Raw genomic sequence first — 18,140 nt, 5'->3', positions numbered from 1 at the left:
GCATGGAGATAAATCCAAATCCTACTTCAGAGCAAGGAGTTAGGGGAGATAGGTAGAGGAAAACCTTGGCACAAAGTTTTAATGTTTATTTATTTTGAGAGAGAGAGCGAGAGAGAGTGTACAAGCAGGATAGGAGCAGAAAGAGTGGGAGAGAGAATCCCAAGCAGGCCCTAAGCTGTCGGCATAGAACCTGACATGGAGCTCAATCTTCTGAATGAGTCTTGAGATCATGACCTGAGTCAAAATCAAGAGTCAGAGGCTGAACCAACTAAGCCACCCAGGCGCTCCTCAGGACAAAGCTTTTAAAACTTGGGTTGGGATAGAGAAAATCTAAACAGCAACCTGAGACCAGAAAGTTCTCAGGAACAAGAACAGGGTCCAGTTCACAGGGTAGGAAGTAGAGGACTGGGGGAAGACAACTCTGCCAACATGTAGATCAGAAGTTTGTAGACAGATTTCTTCCCCCCCCAAAATAATTGTTGGGTACAACAATAATTGTCTTTCTATAATGCATGGCTTAGTAAGGCAAAGTAAGGGAATTTCTCAGAGGAGAAAAATTATAAGCAGAATCTATAGAAAAAAAACTCTGGAGCCTGGCATTTGTTTGAGGGTATCTGGCAATGTCTGTTTTTTTTGAATCATGATTTTTAATGAGCAGTGGGTACATCTGGGACAGGAGACAAAAGAGGCCCTAGTGTCCTCTTATAAGATATTGATTGACTTTAATTAAATATGTGAGCTATGATTTCTAAGGTCTCCACTGACAGAATTGAAATAAAGTGTGTAATCTCCAAACTAGTAGAGTGGAAGGGATAAAAGGAATGATAAAAGGGAAAAAAATCAACACAAAGGAAGGCAAGAAAGAAAGGGGGGGGGAACAAACGTAGAAAACAAAATTAACAGATAGAAAGCAAAAACTAAGATGATATAAGGGCACCTGGGTGGCTCAGTCAGTTAAGTGTCCAACTTTGGCTCAGGTCATGATTTCAGTTTGTAGATTCGAGCCCAGCGTTAGGCTCTGTGCTGACAGCTCAGAGCCTGGAGCCTGCTTCAGATTTTGTGTCTCCCTCTCCCTCTGCCCCTCCCCTGTTCTCTTTTTCTCTCTCTCTCAAAAATAAATAAACATTAAAAAAATAAAAAAAACTAAGATGGTATAAATGAATTCAATTTAACAATATTCACAATCTACACAAGTGAGTTATACTGTCCAGTTAAAATTCAGATTGTTAGACTACATTTTTAAAATTCAACTTTAGGGACGCCTGGGTGGCTCAGTCGGTTAAGCGTCCGACTTCAGCTCAGGTCATTATCTTGCGGTCCTTGAGTTCGAGCCCTGCGTCGGGCTCTGTGATGACCGCTCAGAGCCTGGAGCCTGTTTCGGATTCTGTGTCTCCCTCTCTCTCTGACCCTCCCCCATTCATGCTCTGTCTCTCTCTGTCTCAAAAATAAATAAATGTTAAAAAAAAATTTTTTTAATTCAACTTTAAAGTCTTTATAAGAGAAACCTCTAAAAACAAGGAGCGAGGAAGAATGCAAGTAAAATGATGAAAGAAGACATATGAGGGTAAATAAAGAAGATATGGCTATATTAAATATTAAGAAAAACTAACTTCAAGACAAAAAGCATTACTAAAAATAAAGAGGATGACTACACATTAATAAAGATGTTCAATTTATCAGCAAGCTGTAATTCTAAATTTGCATGCCCCTAATAGTATAAGTTTGAAATATATAACAAAGAAATTGCTAGAACTACAAGAAAAAAAAACATCTAAAATCACAGAGGGACATCTCCACATAAACCTCTCAAAATTGATAGACTGAATAGATAATAAATCAGTTAGGTGTTAAAAGATTTAAAGAACACAACTAACAAGCTTGATCTCATGCATATATACCACACACTGGAAGCACATTCTTTTCCACACATGGAACATTTATAAAAATGGATCATACATTAGACTACAGAGAAAATCTCAATAGAATTACAAGAATCTGTATCATACAGCCTGCATTCTCTATAAGCTGGATTAGAAATCAATAATGAAAAAATAACTAGGGAAATCCGCATACTTTTAATAATTACAAAACACATTCTAACTCATGAGTCAAAGAGAAAACTCAAACTAAAAATTGGTAAATATTTAGAACTGAGCGATGGTGAAAATACTCATCAGAACTGGTGGGATATAGATCGCCAAGGCAACAATAGGAAGGATGGTAACCTTACTGTATGTGCTGGAGACAGAGAAAGCAGCGAAGCAATGAACATAACACTCAACTCAAGATGTTAGAAAAAGAAAAGCGAATAAAGCCAAAGAAGGAAGCAGGAAAATAATAAATAGAAATAGAAATCAATGGAAGAAAAACCACTATATGGTAGAGAGTGTTAAAAAAAAAAATGTCTCTTCTGTAGATGCTGGAGAGGATGTGGAGAAACGGGAACCCTCCTGCACTGTTGGTGGGAATGCAAATTGGTACAGCCGCTCTGGAAAACAGTGTGGAGGTTCCTCAGAAAATTAAAAATAGACCTACCCTATGACCCAGCACTAGCACTGCTAGGAATTTACCCAAGGGGTACAGGAGTACTGATGCATAGGGGCACTGATACCCCAATGTTTATAGCAGCACTCTCAACAATAGCCAAATTGTGGAAAAAGCCTAAACGTCCATCAACTGATGAATGGATAAAGAAATTGTGGTTTATATACACAATGGAGTACTACATAGCAATGAGAAAGAATGAAATATGGCCCTTTGTAGCAATGTGGATGGAACTGGAGAGTGTGATGCTAAGTGAAATAAGCCATACAGAGAAAGACAGATACCATATGCGTTCACTCTTATGTGGATCCTGAGAAACTTAACAGAAACCCATGGGGGAGGGGAAGGAAAAAAAAAAAAGAGGTTAGAGTGGAAGAGAGCCAAAGCATAAGAGACTCTTAAAAACTGAGAACAAACTGAGGGTTGATGGGTGGTGGGAGGGAGGGGAGGGTAGGTGATGGGCATTGAAGAGGGCATCTTTTGGGATGAGCACTGGGTGTTGTATGGAAACCAATTTGACAATAAATTTCATATATTAAAAAAAATGTCTCTTTTTTTTCCAAAAGACTAATACAACTGATAAACTGCTGGCAAGACTGATGAACAAAAGAGAGAGAAGTTATTAAATAACTAATATGGAGAATGAAAAGAAGTGCATTCCTATACATGCAGACATAAACAGAGATAAAAACAGGATATAACTGATAGCTGTATGCAGATTATTTTCAATATTTGGGCAAAATTCACACATAAAAATGTAATTTCCAAAGTTAATTCAAGAAGAAATACAAAAATCTATTCAGCAAAGTACATGATAAACAGAGTGAAAAGAGTCACAAGCTGGGAAATGATTTGTATAAACTTCTACCAAGAAAATATTAGTATCTACAATATTTCAAGAATTCCTACAAATCAATAGGAAAACACAAATCAATTTATAATGGGCAAAAGGCATGAACAAGCATTTCACAAAAGAGAAAACATAAATAAAAAAATATATGAAAACTTGCTTAGTCTCATTAATAATTTTAAAAAATAAAGTTAAAATCATAATGAGATAATATTTCATACCCACCAGATTAGCAATGTTAATTTAATATTACCAAATGCTAGAGAGGATATGAAACAAGAGGAAGACTCATATACTGACAGTGGCAGTGCACATTGAAAAAGGCAACATTTTGGAATTACACAATACAATTAAACACACATCTGCTCTATAGCCCAGCAATTTCATTCCTCTATTTAGACACTAGAGAATGTTGATGGCAACATTTAATAATAAAAACTGGAAACAACCTAAATGTCCATCATCAGGAAAATGGATAAATAAATGCAATGCAATAAATGTAATGTACAGCAATAAAAAATGAAAATACTTCAGCTATACACAATGAGCAGAAAAAACAAGTCACAGAAACATATCTGGTGTATATGTTTCAAAGGCAGACAGTGTTAAACAATAAATACTTCATTCATTCATTCATTCATTCATTTGTAATGCCATATAAGTATATGATAAAACTGTTTTTTAAAAAAAGCAAACAGTGATTAACATACAAGCAGAACAGGAAAGTGGGTACCCCTGGAGGGAGAAAAGGATCTACAAGGGGCAGGGAGCTCATAAAATGGGCTTCAAAGGTACTTGTAATGTCTTTCTTGCATTGGATTGTGAACATATTCCTACTTTTTGTATTGTCATCCATCATGATATGCATTTCTGTTCTTTGAAATCTTATGTATGTATAGTTAACAATAAGTACATACATACAAACATACATACATACATACATACATACATACATACATAAAACCAGAGGCTAAAAACCTGCAGTTGGAATCTACAAACTGGGTCCAAGATCTTCTGAAGGATGACAAAGGGACAGTGAAGCCTCACCAAAGCTGTGGTTCATGGCTGAAGCTAGACAAAAGCCTCTCTAGAGAGAGAAGAAAGCTCTTAACTGGGTTGAGACGCCTGCTGGTGCCCTTGGAGGTTGCTGGGAAATCTCATGGGAAGTATGTGAATCATTGGAGAAGAAAAACTTGAGCAAAAAAGTGTGGGCTTTCTTTGCATCTAGGAAGGCACATAATTTTCACGCTTGAAGATACAGAAGAAGATATTATCTTTTCATAAATAAATAGGACATTTGTATCAGTTACTTAAACAAGTAAAGGTTTATTTATTTATTTATTTATTTATTTATTTATTTATTTGATGTAGCAGATAGTCCAGAAGTAGGCAATGTTCAACGGGCTACCAGTATTTTCTAACTCCTAGCTCCTTTTCTCTTTCAACTCTGACATTTTTAGTGTGTGGGCTTTTTGCCCCATTCAGCTCCAAACTTTTCATCTTCTTTAATGCAGCACTAGGGCATTTTCCTGACTCTTGTCAGCAAAGGCTTTCCTAGAACTCTTCATAGCCTGCCACTCATATCCTAGTAGTAAGAATGGTGCCACATGGCCATTTCTTACTGCAAGAGAAGCTGGGAAAGTAATGATTTTGCCACTGTGGCCTGCATCGTAGGAGCAGGAAGAGTGAGTAGCAATGGTTTCTGAACAGCTAATCAGAAATCTCTGTCAAAATATTTCACTAAGAATTCTTCCTCTTTTCTCCCCAGGAGCCAGTCTACTTGATGACCTATATAAATATTTCTCCTTCCATCACTCCCGTGGAGACACCATGACTATCATGGATCCAAAGCAGATGAATGTTGCTGCCGCTGTTTGGGCTGTTGTCTCTTACGTCATTGCAGACATGGAGGAAATGCTGCCCAGGTCTTAGCAAGAGCAAGAAAGAAAGCATGCTTGTCCTTTCTGGCCAGGAATCCTGAGTCTGCAGCTCCAGGAAGTCCTTCTTCAACTAACAATTTCATCTGACCTAGTCCATTTTCAAAGCACAGTACTTTTTCATACTTTCTATTACCGTCTCTCTTGATACTTTGCAAATTCTGTTTCTAGAGGAATAAATGACCCCCACCCAACACAGAATCCGCATATAGTAGAGATCACAGTTGGGACATTTCATTATACCACCTGTAAAAAATATTGTTTCTACTTTGAAAGTAAATAGTGGATAAATATTTGGAAGATCTCTGGTTTTCATGTGTGTATTGATGAACATTAAGTCAAATACAATGACCCCAGTTTTTTATGCTATTTATCGAAGGAGTAGAGGAATACACAATTGTAATATGGTCTTCACTGAATGTATGGAGACATTTGGCTTTCTAATTTCTACATTTTTATGTCATTAGAATTTTTTAATGAAATATGATTTTTTAATTAAAAGAAAAAAATGTCACCATTTGGAGATAAAAACCAAGTATGTATAATCTAGTTGCCTTACTCAAGATACAAAATAAGGTCTATCACCAGGTAAACAATAATATAAATATACTGTTGATGTTTTATATATTTCACAAAAGATTTCTATGAAGTTGGGGCATATTCCCATTTTGCTGTTGACAAGGTTGAGACTCAGCAAGGCCAAATAATACTCATAGGCTCTAACAGAGAAAAAAGATTGATCCTCATCCACTCTGGGAACAATATCTACTGTTCTTCTACACACAATGTCCAGTATTCAATTTAAAAAAATAATTTAATGGAGCTCCTGGATGCTCAGTTGGTTAAGCAACCAACTCTTGGTTTCAGCTCAGGTCGTGATCTCACGGTTCATGGGTTTGAGCTCCACACTGGGCTCCGTGCTAGCAGTACAGGGCCTGCTCGAGATTCTCTCTCTCTGCCCGTCCCTTGCTCGCTCTGTCACTCTCTCTCTCACACACAAAATAAATAAACTTTAAAAATTATTTTAAAAAATTTTTTAATAATTTTAAAAACTGCAAGAAGAAGTAAACGCATTGTCAGGAGTTAAAGCAAATGAGAGAGCCAGACTAAAAGATAACCTAGATGCTGGAACTATCAGAGAGGGATCTGATATAACTTTGGTGGATACATTAAAGATCTAGGACTACATACATGAACAGAAGGCGAATTTTAACAGAGAGATGAAAACTATAAAACAGAGTCAAATTCCAATGCTAAAATAAAAAATATAATATCAGAGATGAAGAATTTCCTTATTGGGTACCTCAGCAGACTGAACAAGGCTGAGGAAAGAATGAACTTGAAATTAGGCCAATAAAAAGTACCCAAACTGAAACACTAAGGAAAGAAATAGTGAAGGAAAACAAACAAACACCAAAATGATCTTCCAAGAGTTGTAATCTAATACATATGTGATTTAATATACATGTAATTGGATAGCAAATGGTCTAACATACATGTAATTGAATTTCCAGAAGGAAAAGACAAAATAACAGTTTTATTAATGGTAATAATTAAAAAGATTGATGGATAGGGTAGGTCTTTCATTTCTGGCAAGGCAGCAAAGTGATACTTTGACCCTTACACTAAAAATTCTGGATACCATCTGAGAAACACTCTCTTAAACATATAAATACTGGTTAAAAGTTAAAAAAATATTAAACAAAAAACTAAGTGAAGGCATGAGCCAAAAGAGATACATAGCACATTAAATCAGCTTTCTCTATGAGAAAATTTGCAGAAGGTGGTAAACTTCACTTCCATTTCACTGCTTTTCAGGGCTCAGGGAACTGTAGACAAATCTCAAAGACATATTAGGGATACTAGAGAACCCCCAATAAAACTGAGATCTCAAAGGATTATACCTCAATACAATGGTGAACTAAAAATAAATTTCAATACTGCAAGGAAAATTACCATTATTGAATAAGTGCTGAGTAGAAGGCCCAAAGAAATTCCCATCGATAAAGTTACAATAAATATTAACCCACAGTCAAATGCAAAAAAATTTAAAAAACAAAAGCAAATACAGAACCGTAGCATTCTGAGCAAGAACAAACTAAGAATACAAAACATAATTAAACCACAATGTCTTCTGATATTGGAATTATTAGACTGAGAATATTTTAAACTATATCTATTGTGTTTAAAGAAGCAAAAGAAGAGATTGAAAATTCAATATGAGAGTACAAGTGACCAGGCATATTGTAAAAAAAAAAAAAATAGAACTTAAAGAAATGTAAACAATTATAAGTAAAAATTTAAACTTAGGGGACCAGTTTAATTACAGATAGGAGAATTCATGAACTGAAAGAATAGTGAAAAAATTAATGAGAATTTAGCACAGAAAGAAAAAACACAGAAAATATGAATGAGAGGTTAAGAAATATGAAGGATAGAGTTATCATCTAATACATATTTAATCAGGGTTGCATAAAAAGAAAATAAGACAAACAATAATAAAAGAAATAAAACTACAAGAATAAGAAGAAATAATAAATGAAAAACTTCCAGAAATAATGAAATATATCAGTTCACACAGTCAAGAAGCCCAGTGAATCCCAAACAGAATAAATGCAAAGAAATCTACACTAGGACATGTTATAGAGAAACTACAGACCACAGAAAAGATCTTTGAAACAAGAGAGAAGGGATTATTTTAAAAGGAGCAAAAATCAATAATAGCTAACTTCTTAATAACAGCAACAATGCAAGCCAGAAGACACTGGAAAGATACCTTCAACATGCTAGGAGACAATTACCAACCTAAAAATTCTATGCTCAGCAAAAATAGCATACAAGAACAAGAACAAAATAAGGATGTTTTCAGGTAAACAGAAATTGAGAGAGTTTACCAGCAACAGACCTTTGATAAAGGAAATATGAAAATGTCTACTCCTGGAAAAATTAAATGGCCCTAGAGTGAAGACTAATAGACAAGAAGTGAAAAGTCTGGCTCCACACCAAAAATCTATGTGTGATCATTTAGACTCATCTACAGGCAATTACAAGGGGCAGGGCAGACCAGCCCAGCAGGGCTCATGGAGGAAAGCTATCCTCACACAAGACTTAGTACACAACTGGTACGTTATATTTTTCTGAAGAGAGTTGCAGTCAAGGACTTAGGACCTACTGGCCAGCCAGACTCATACATAATCTGCATTTCAAGCCCAACAACTCCATTCAGAGGCCTCCCTATTGGGGATCTTGACTAAGACACTTTTGTCTACTCTGACTTGGTTCTTTTCACTTCTAGCCATTTCCCCTCCCTTCTCCCTAGCCCCATCCCAATCCATAAAATGGCAGGAGTCTTTTGTTCAGAACTCTTTGGCAGTAAGATTCCCCTCCATCTGTGCTGATTCACCTGACCCTTGCCTGGTGCAAGGAAAATGGAACATTGGGGAACTGGTGCCTATTCTTACATCTTGCATATGTTATCTGCATAAGTAATAAAAGCATGATTGTTAATTTCATTTTGGTTCCTTGTCCTAATTGATCACCTCAGTCTGGCAGCTCACTAGAAATTAAGAGCAAAGAAGTTGGTAAATATTTTAAACAAACATGAACTAAATAAAATAATATCTATAATTTGAAAAGAAAGAAGATAATTGACTAGAATAGCATATAAATGAAAAGAGAAGTTACAGGAATTGGTGTCCTAAGGTCCTTGTCTTGCTCTAGAAGATAATAGAGGTACTGTCTAAATTTAGGCTTTACCAAGTTAAATATAAATGTTAAATTTACTAGGGTAACCACAAAAAAAATAGAGGTAGAGTGTAAAACAACAGAACAACATCTCCAAAAATGGAATAAGAAGAAAAAACTCAATAAATTTACTACCGCAATGGACTAATCAACTAAAAAAATATGTTTGGAAAATAAGTGACTTAATGAAATGAAGAAGTGACCCATGTGCCACAGAAGAAATCATAATTGAAATTAAAACACTTCCACAACTGAATAATAACACACACGCACACATGCACACACGCGCGCGCGCACACACACACACACACAACCACCTCCATATCAAAACTTTCAGAACTCAGATTTAGGGGAGGGGTGAGGAGACCCTCTGCAGGTCTCTAACATTCTCACTCTGTGAAACTCTCCCCTCTCTGAGAGTGTATCTTATGAACTCTAGCTGCCTTGGCCTCCTCTGTGAACACTCAGATCCCTCTCCTTAACTCGGTTGGCTGCTCTCTGTTTGGGTTTTCCTTCTCTGAACTGCAACTGCAACTCTCAAGGCAGTAATCTAGGGCCAGCATAGAGCTCACCCTATTTGTTTCTGTCTCTTGGGCACCTATGTCCTTCATTTCCTGATGTCCACTGTCTTGTTTCATACATTTTATTTGGATTTTTGTTTAATATTGAAAGACAAGTTTGGTCCTTTTTACTTCTGCTTGGCCAGAAGTGAGTGTCAAATCACTAATTTTTGTCCAGTGTATACAACCATATTCATTTTATGTTTTGTACATTTTGGTTCATTCCTTTCTCACTACTTGATTCTAATTTGGGAATGTGGATCTCAGGGATTTCATGAACTGCCCAAAGACTGAGATTAAAAATAAGCAGCATCTATGAATTATCAGAACCCATTGCCTATATCCTGGAAATGGCTCTTAGGAAATAGATCTTATTTCATCTCTTTGCCTTTCCCCAGAGAGCTGTTTATTTCCCTGGGGTCGGGGGGAAAGAATTATACAGGACCAAACGATAGCGGAATTGGCCCATTTCCTAACTGACCCCCTTACTGCTGCTTTACTGGAGAAGTATTAGAGGAGCTAGGTTGGGGGACATTGTGAATATTGCGGGCAGGGGAGTGTGTTGGTGAATGTGGTTATCAGTAGCACTAGTAATATAGGAGATATGGAGAAGTACATGGGAGTTGGAAAAATAGAAGGGTGGAAGAAGGAATATGAAAAAAAACTCACAAGAACATGCACATCCTAACTGCTTAGGTCTACTAGATAGTTGTGGAGCCTGGCACATGCTATTGAATAACTATAGCTATAGACATTTTTAGGTAGAATTCTCTTATTTTCCATAAATTGTTGTAAAAGGAACTGTTCATCTGCTAAGAAATGGTGTATCATTTGAGTGGTGGCCTATTTCCTCTGCATACAGCAGCTTTCCAATTTGACTTCAGGGTCAAGTTGCTTTTCTGATTCATTTGGTTGAGTAGACTTAAGTGCAAATTGAGAAGAGAAACCATTTAAATACTGTATAATGTGAAGAAGGTGAATTCTGCAACAGAAAAAGGAGGGGATTCAGGGAAAGGAGGTCGATTGCTGATTTTGCCCTTGACTTCGTTAAGATGTGGCTTTGAGGGTTCTGATGTGTCTGCGAATGATTTGGAGTTTAGGTTCCCCAGAGTGTTCCACCTTCCTCACAATAATTACACTAATGACACCAAGAGTGTTTTGAAAATCCTCATGCTTCTACACCACATCCATTTCATTGCCACGCAGTTCTATTTGCTCAGTATGCTTCCTTCATAATAATTCGAGATGCTTCCCATTTACCTTGAGTAAATATCAAACAGATCTTGATATCTATATCTGTCTCATGAAATATACATTCTCTCTGTGCCCAAATGATTAATTTACTGCTATGTGATGATTAGCATAAAAATCTCATCACGACACCAGATAGAAATGTTATCACTAATTGCCGTTTGAAGTGAAGAATGTTTTTTGCATAGAAATAAATGATGCATGCTTACTTCTCAATTCTGTGTTAAACCAGAAAACCCAAGACCATTTTTGGAGCTGAAAGAAATTACCTTTGAAGTTTTTTTCTTCTCTCTCCCTTAAATGGTCCATAGTTCAGCAAAGGAATGGTGGAAAGCAATTGTTAACGGAGTTTTGTACACGAAATGAGATAAGTCAACTCAGTTCTCCTCAAAGCAGGTCTTCCAATCAATCAGTTACTCAAATCAGGCAAAGAACTTTTCCCTGGATATTAAGGCCTCCCTGCGATCCTGAAACTTGGCAGGTAACCACTCATATATTTGCAGCATATCCTAAGAGCACTCAAGCTCTTCAGAGAACCTGACATTCTTTTTTTTTTTTTTTCATTTTTTTTTTTTTTTTTTGGGACAGAGAGAGACAGAGCATGAACGGGGGAGGGGCAGAGAGAGAGGGAGACACAGAATCGGAAACAGGCTCCAGGCTCCGAGCCATCAGCCCAGAGCCTGACGCGGGGCTCAAACTCACGGACCGCGAGATCGTGACCTGGCTGAAGTCGGACGCTTAACCGACTGCGCCACCCAGGCGCCCCGAGAACCTGACATTCTTAATACCACTGGTGGTTATTCTGGGTCTCCTCAAGTAGTATCTCTGGGTTGGACGGTACCTCAGAGAGCCTTGTTCTATTTTCCAGATTGAAAGAACATTAGCTGTGCCTTACATCTTCATGATATAAAAGTCACACCCTAGTCTAATTAGTTCTCTTAACTCTAAGTACCAGCCAGTCTATCCCAGAAATTGTAATGGAACGTGAATTTCCACCAAGCTCTGACTTGCCATCCAGATCATCATCACCATTATCACTAACACCCACCCTGGGCCAGTTATACTGCTAAGAACTTTATATGCATCTTCTCATTTAATCTTCACTCGATGCATCGATGCTAGTCCTATTTTAACCCCCATTTTAGAGATGAGAAAACCTGGGTATACAACTCATAAATAACTTTTTCAAGATCATGGAGCTGATAAATGTAGCTGAAATCTAGAAAATTCAAGCCAAATATTACCTCAGACAAACAAATTCTCTGAACAGCAAACCTTTCTAGCTTCACCATGTGGATGGATTGAGTCTAACTGGCGCATTTTCATTTCAAGAATAGCAGGTGGGGCTTCAACAGTGCCATGCTTTGGCCCGAGAAAGAGGGGCCTTGTGCTTTTAGAGGGCTACACATATCACAAACACACACCAACAGCAAATTTCGTGAGGGATATATGGTTGCTTCTGTCACCAGGGATCTGGTGCTCGGGCTTGCACAGCGTGACCGATGACTCTAAGCCTCCACTCCCAGGCTCCAAGGACGCACTGCTCCTCAGGTCTTGCCTTTGAGAGAAGACTGTATCTGAATGTTGTGAACATAGACACTACCTAAGAGCATGAAGATTTGAGGAACAGAAGTACTCAAGAAAAAAAGACAAATTCATTAACTTGTCAAATCTTTCCTCTCAGAGATCAAGAATGCAATAGATTCTTGCATTAATGAGCTATTATTCCCCAGAAGTGTTGAGCATTTTTTCTTGATTCTCATCGTGTCCCAGTTTGTGGCCCTGAACGTACCTGTGAATAAAGCATGGCATTTGCAAGAGTTGTACATGGTGACACGCTACATTATTTTATATCTGCGATATTAAATAATACGTATTCCTCATAAATTTGAGTAACTATTGATTTAGGCATAACACTTTTGAAATCTAATATCCATAATTTAAATTGGCGACTAGATGGACACTCAATGTTAAATGCAAATTGTTTTATTTTTGTAAAAATATTTAACATTTTTAAATTTAAATTTTAAGTTCACTTTATTTAAATATTTTTATTTAAAAATTTATTCATTAATTATAATTTGTGTTTCTTTTATTAATTTTTGTTAAATTTACATCCAAATTAGTTAGCATATAGTGCAACAATGATATCAGGAGTAGATTCCTTAATGCCCCTTACCCATTTAGCCCATCCCCCCTTCCACAACCCCTCCAGTAACCTTCAGTTTGTTCTCCATATTTCTGAGTCTCTTCTGTTTTGTCCCCCTCCACGTTTTTATATTATTTTTGTTTCCTTTCCCTTATGTTCATCTGTTTTGTCTCTTGAAGTCCTCAAATGAGTGAGGTCATATGATTTTTGTCTTTCTCTGACTAATTTCGCTTCGCATAATACCCTCCAGTTCCATCCATGCAGTTGCAAATGGCAAGATTTCATTCTTTTTGACTGCCGAGTAAAACTCCATTGTGTATATATATGCCACATCTTCTTTACCTATTCATCCATCGATGAACATTTGGGCTCTTTCCATACTTTGGCTATTGTTTTTGGTGCTGCTATAAACATGGTGGTGCATGTGTCCCTTCGAAACAACACACCTGTATCCCGTGGATAAATGCCTAGTAGTGCAATTGCTGGGTCGTATGGTAGTTCTATTTTTAGTTTTTTGAGGAACCTCCATACTGTTTTCCAGAGTGGCTGCACCATCTTGCATTGCCACCAACAATGTAAAAGAGATCCTCTTTCTCCGCATCCTCACCAACATCTGTTGTTGCCTGAGTTGTTAATGCAAGCCATTCTGACAGATGTAAGGTGGTATCTCATTGTGGTTTTGATTTGTATTTCCCTGATGATAAGCAATGTTGAGCATTTTTTCATGTGTCAGTTGGCCATCTGGATGTCTTCTTTGGAGAAGTGTCTATTCATGTCTTTTGCCCATTTCTTCACTGGATAATTTGTTTTTTGGATGTTGAGTTTGATAAGTTCTTTATAGATTTTGGATACTAGCCCTTTATCTGATAATGTCATTTGCAAATATCTTCTCCCATTCTGTCACTTGCCTTTTAGTTTTGTTGATTGTTTCCTTCGCTGTGCAGAAGATTTTTATTTTGATGAGGTCCCAGTAGTTCATTTTTGCTTTTGTTTCCCTGGCCTCCGGAGACGTGTTGAGTAAGAAGTTGCTGCAGGCAAGATCAAAGAGATTTTTGCCTGCTTTCTCCTTGAGGATTTTGGTGGCTTCCTGTCTTACATTTAGGTCTTTCATCCATTTTGAGTTTCTTTTGTGAATGGTGTAAGAAAGTGGTCCAGGCTCATTCTTCATGTCGCTGTTCAGTTTTCCCAGCACCACTTGCTAAAGAGACTGTCTTTATTCCATTGGATATTCTTTCCTGCTTTGTCAAAGATTAGTTGGCTATATTTCTGGCTATATTTCTCTATTCTGTTCCATTGATCTGAGTGCCTGTTCTTGTGCCAGTACCATACTGTCTTGATGATTACAACTTTGTAGTATAGCTTGAAGTCTGGTATTGTGATGCCTCCTGCTTTGGTTTTCTTTTTCAAGATTGCTTTGGCTTTTCAGGGTTTTTGTGGTTCCATACAAATTTTAGGATTATTTGTTCTAGCTCTGTGAAGAATGCTGGTGTTATTTTGATAGGGATTTCATTGAATATGTAGATGGCTTTGGGTAGTATCAACATTTTAATAATATTTGTTCTTCCTATCCAGGAGCATGGAATCTTTTTCCGTTTTGTGTGTGTGTGTGTGTGTGTGTGTGTGTGTGTGTGTGTGTATGTCTTCTTCAATTTCTTTCATAAGCTTTCTATAGTTTTCAGTGTATAGATTTTTCACCTCTTTAGTTAGTTTTATTCCTAGATATTTTATGGGTTTTGGTGAAACTGTAAATGGGATCAATTCCTTGATTTCTCTTTCTGTCACTTCATCGTTGGTGTATAGGAATGCAACTGATTTCTGTGCGTTGATTTTATATCCTGCAACTTTACTGAATTCATGAATCAATTCTAGCAGTTTTTTGGTAGATCTTTTTGGGTTTTCCATATAGAGTATCATGTCATCTGTGAAGAATGAAAGTTTGACCTCCTCCTGGCCAATTTAGATGCCTTTTATTTCTTGGTGTTGTCTGATTGCTGAGGCTAAAACTTCCAATACTATGTTGAATAACAGTGGCAAGAGTGGACATCCCTGTATTGTTCCTGACCTTAGGAGGAAAGCTGTCAGTTTTTCCCCATTGAGGATGATATTAGCGTTGTGTTGTTCATATACGGCGTTTATGATCTCAAGGTATGCTCCTTCTATCCCTACTTTCTTGAGGGTCTTTATCAAGAAAGGATGCTGTATTTTTGTCAAGTGCTTTCTCTGCATCTATTGAGAGGATCATATGGTTCTTGTCCTTTCTTTTATTGATGTGATGAATCATGTTAATTGTTTTGCGGATATTGAACCAGCCCTGCATCCCAGGTATAAATCCCGCTTGGTCATGGTGAATAATTTTTTTAATGTATTGTTGGATCCGGTTGGCTAATACCTTGTTGAGGATTTTTGTATCCATGTTCATCAGGGAAATTGGTCTATAGTTCTTTTTAGTGTGGTCTCTGTCTGGTTTTGGAATCAAGGTAATGCTGGCTTCCTAGAAAGAGTTTGGAAGTCTTCCTTCCATTTCTATTTTTTTGGAATACCTTCAAGAGAATAAATAGGTGTTAACTCTTCCTTAAATGCTTGGTAGAATTCCCCCTGGAAATCCATCTGGCCCTGGATTCTTGTTTTTTGGGAGATTTTTGATTACTAATTTGATTTCCTTACTGGTGATGGGTCTGTTCAAATTTTCTATTTCCTCCTGTTTCAGTTTTGGTAGTGTATATGTTTCTAGGAATTTGTCCATTTCTTCCAGATTGCCCATTTTATTGGCATATAATTGCTCTTAATATTATCTTATTAGTGTTTTTATTTCTGCTGTGTTGGTTGTGATCTCTCCTCTTTAATTCTTGATTTTTTTTATTTGAGTCTTTTCCTTTTTCTTTTTGATCAGACTGGCTAGTGGCTTATCAATTTTGTTAATTCTTTCAAAGAACCAGCTTCTGGTTTCATTGATCTGTTCTACTGGGGTTTTTTTGTTTGTTTGTTTTTTTCAATAGCATTATTTCTGCTCTAATCTTTATTATTTCCTGTCTTCTGCTGGTTTTGGGTTTTATTTGCTGTTCTTTTTCCAGCTCCTTAAGGCATAAGGTTAGGTTGTGTATCTGAGATCTTTCTTCCTTCTTTAGAAAGGCTTGGATTGCTATATACTTTCCTCTTATGACCACCTTTGCTGCGTCCTAGAGGTTTTGGGTTTTGGTGTTATCATTTTCATTGGCTTCCATGAATTTTTTAATTTCCTCTTTAACTTCTTGGTTAGCCCATTCATTCTTTAGTAGGATGTTCTTCAGTCTCCAAGTATTTGTTACCTTTCCAAATTTTTTCTTGTGGTTGGTTTCAAGTTTCATAGCATTGTGGTCTGAAAATATGCACAGTATGATCTCAATCTTTTTCTATTTACTTAAGGCTGATTTGTGTCCCAGTATATGGTCTATACTGGAGAACGTTCCATGTGCACTGGAGAAGAATGTGTATCCTGCTGCTTTAGGATGAAATGTTCTGAATATATCTGTTAAGTCCATCTGGTCCAGTGTGTCATTCAAAGCCATTGTTTCCTTGTTGATTTTTGATTAGATTATCTGTCCATTGCTGTGAGTGGGATGTTGAAGTCTCCTACTATTATAGTATTACTGTCAATGAGTTACTTTATGTTTGTGATTAATTGATTTATATATTTTGGTGCTCTCACATTTTGGTGCATAAATGTGTACAATTGTTAGGTCTTCTTGGTGGATAGACCCCTTGATTATGCTATAATGCCCTTCTGCATCTCTTGATATAGTCTACCTTAAAGTCTAGATTGTCTGATATAAGTAGGGCTACTCTGGCTTTCTTTTGTTGACCATTAGCATGAGAGATGGTTCTCCATCCCCTTACTGTCAATCTGAAGGTGTCTTTAGGTCTAAAGTGGGTCTCTTGTAAACAGGATCTTGTTTTCTTATCCATTCTGTTACCCTATGTCTTTTGATTGGAGCATTGAGTCCATTGATGTTTAGAGTGAGTACTGAAAGATATGAATTTATTGTCATTATGTTTCTTGTAGAGTTGGAGTTTCTGGTGGTGTTCTCTGGTCCTTTTTAATCCTTTGTTGCTTTTGGTATTTATATATATATTTTTTTTTTTTTTTCATCTTTTCTTCCCTCAGAAAGTCCCCCTTAAAATTTCTTGCAGGGCTGGTTTAGTGCTTACAAACTCCTTTAATTTTTATTTGTCTGGGAACCTTTTAATCTCTCCTTCTATTTTGAATGACAGCCTTGCTGGATAAAGAATTCTTGGCTGCATAGTTTTCTGATTCAGCACACTGAATATATCCCGCCACTCCTTTCTGGCCTGCCAAGTTTCTGTGGATAGGTCTGCTGCAAACCTGATCTGTCTTCCCTTGTATGTTAGGGACTTTTTTTCCCTTGCTGCTTTCGTGATTCTCTCCTTGCCGAAGTATGTTGTGAATTTGACTATGATATGGCTTGTTGATGGTCGGTTTTTGTTGAATCTAATGGGGGTCCTCTGTGTTTCCTGGATTTTGATGTCTGTGTCTTTCCCCAGGTTAGGAAAGTTTTCTGCTATGATTTGCTCACATAACCCTTCTACCCCTATTTCCGTCTCTTCCTCCTCTGGGACCCCTATGATTCTGATATTGTTTCTTTTTAATGAGTAACTGATTTCTCTCATTCTTAAATCGTGCTCTTTTGCCTTAATCTCCCTCTTTTTTTTCTGCTTTGTTATTCTCTATAAGTTTGTTCTCTATATCACTGATTCTCTGTTCTGCCTTGTCCATCCTTGCCACCACTGCATCCATCCGTGATTGCAGCTCAGTTATGGCATTTTTAATTTCATTCTGGCTATTTTTTACTTCTTTTATCTCTGCAGAAAAGGATTCTAGTCTATTTTTGACTCCAGTTAGTATTCTTCTTATTGTGATTCTAAATTCTGGTTCAGACATCTTGCTTGTATGTGTTGGTTACATCCCTGGCTGTCATTTCTTCATGCTCATTCTTTTGGGGTGAATTCCTTCCTTTTGTCATTTTGAAGGGAGAAAAGGAATTAATGAGGTAGAAAAATTAAAATTAAAAAACTAAAATTAAAAAATATTAAAATTAAAAAATTAAAAA

General features: G+C 36.9%; 1 protein-coding gene across 1 annotated transcript in view; it reads left to right on the top strand.

The window, feature by feature from the left end:
* The window catches only part of CPQ (carboxypeptidase Q), a 467,130-nt gene extending 458,287 nt beyond the window's left edge, over window positions 1-8,843 (top strand). The window contains exon 8 of the mRNA XM_049633066.1: window positions 5,163-8,843. Coding sequence (XP_049489023.1) covers window positions 5,163-5,326 — 164 coding nt within the window. The 3' untranslated portion in view covers window positions 5,327-8,843. The remainder of the gene's footprint in view (window positions 1-5,162) is intronic.
* Window positions 8,844-18,140: the final 9,297 nt, after the last annotated feature.

The sequence above is a fragment of the Panthera uncia genome, chromosome F2 (assembly GCF_023721935.1).
Source record: "Panthera uncia isolate 11264 chromosome F2, Puncia_PCG_1.0, whole genome shotgun sequence".
NCBI lineage: Eukaryota > Metazoa > Chordata > Mammalia > Carnivora > Felidae > Panthera > Panthera uncia.
This window is presented reverse-complemented; position numbering and strand designations above follow the sequence as displayed.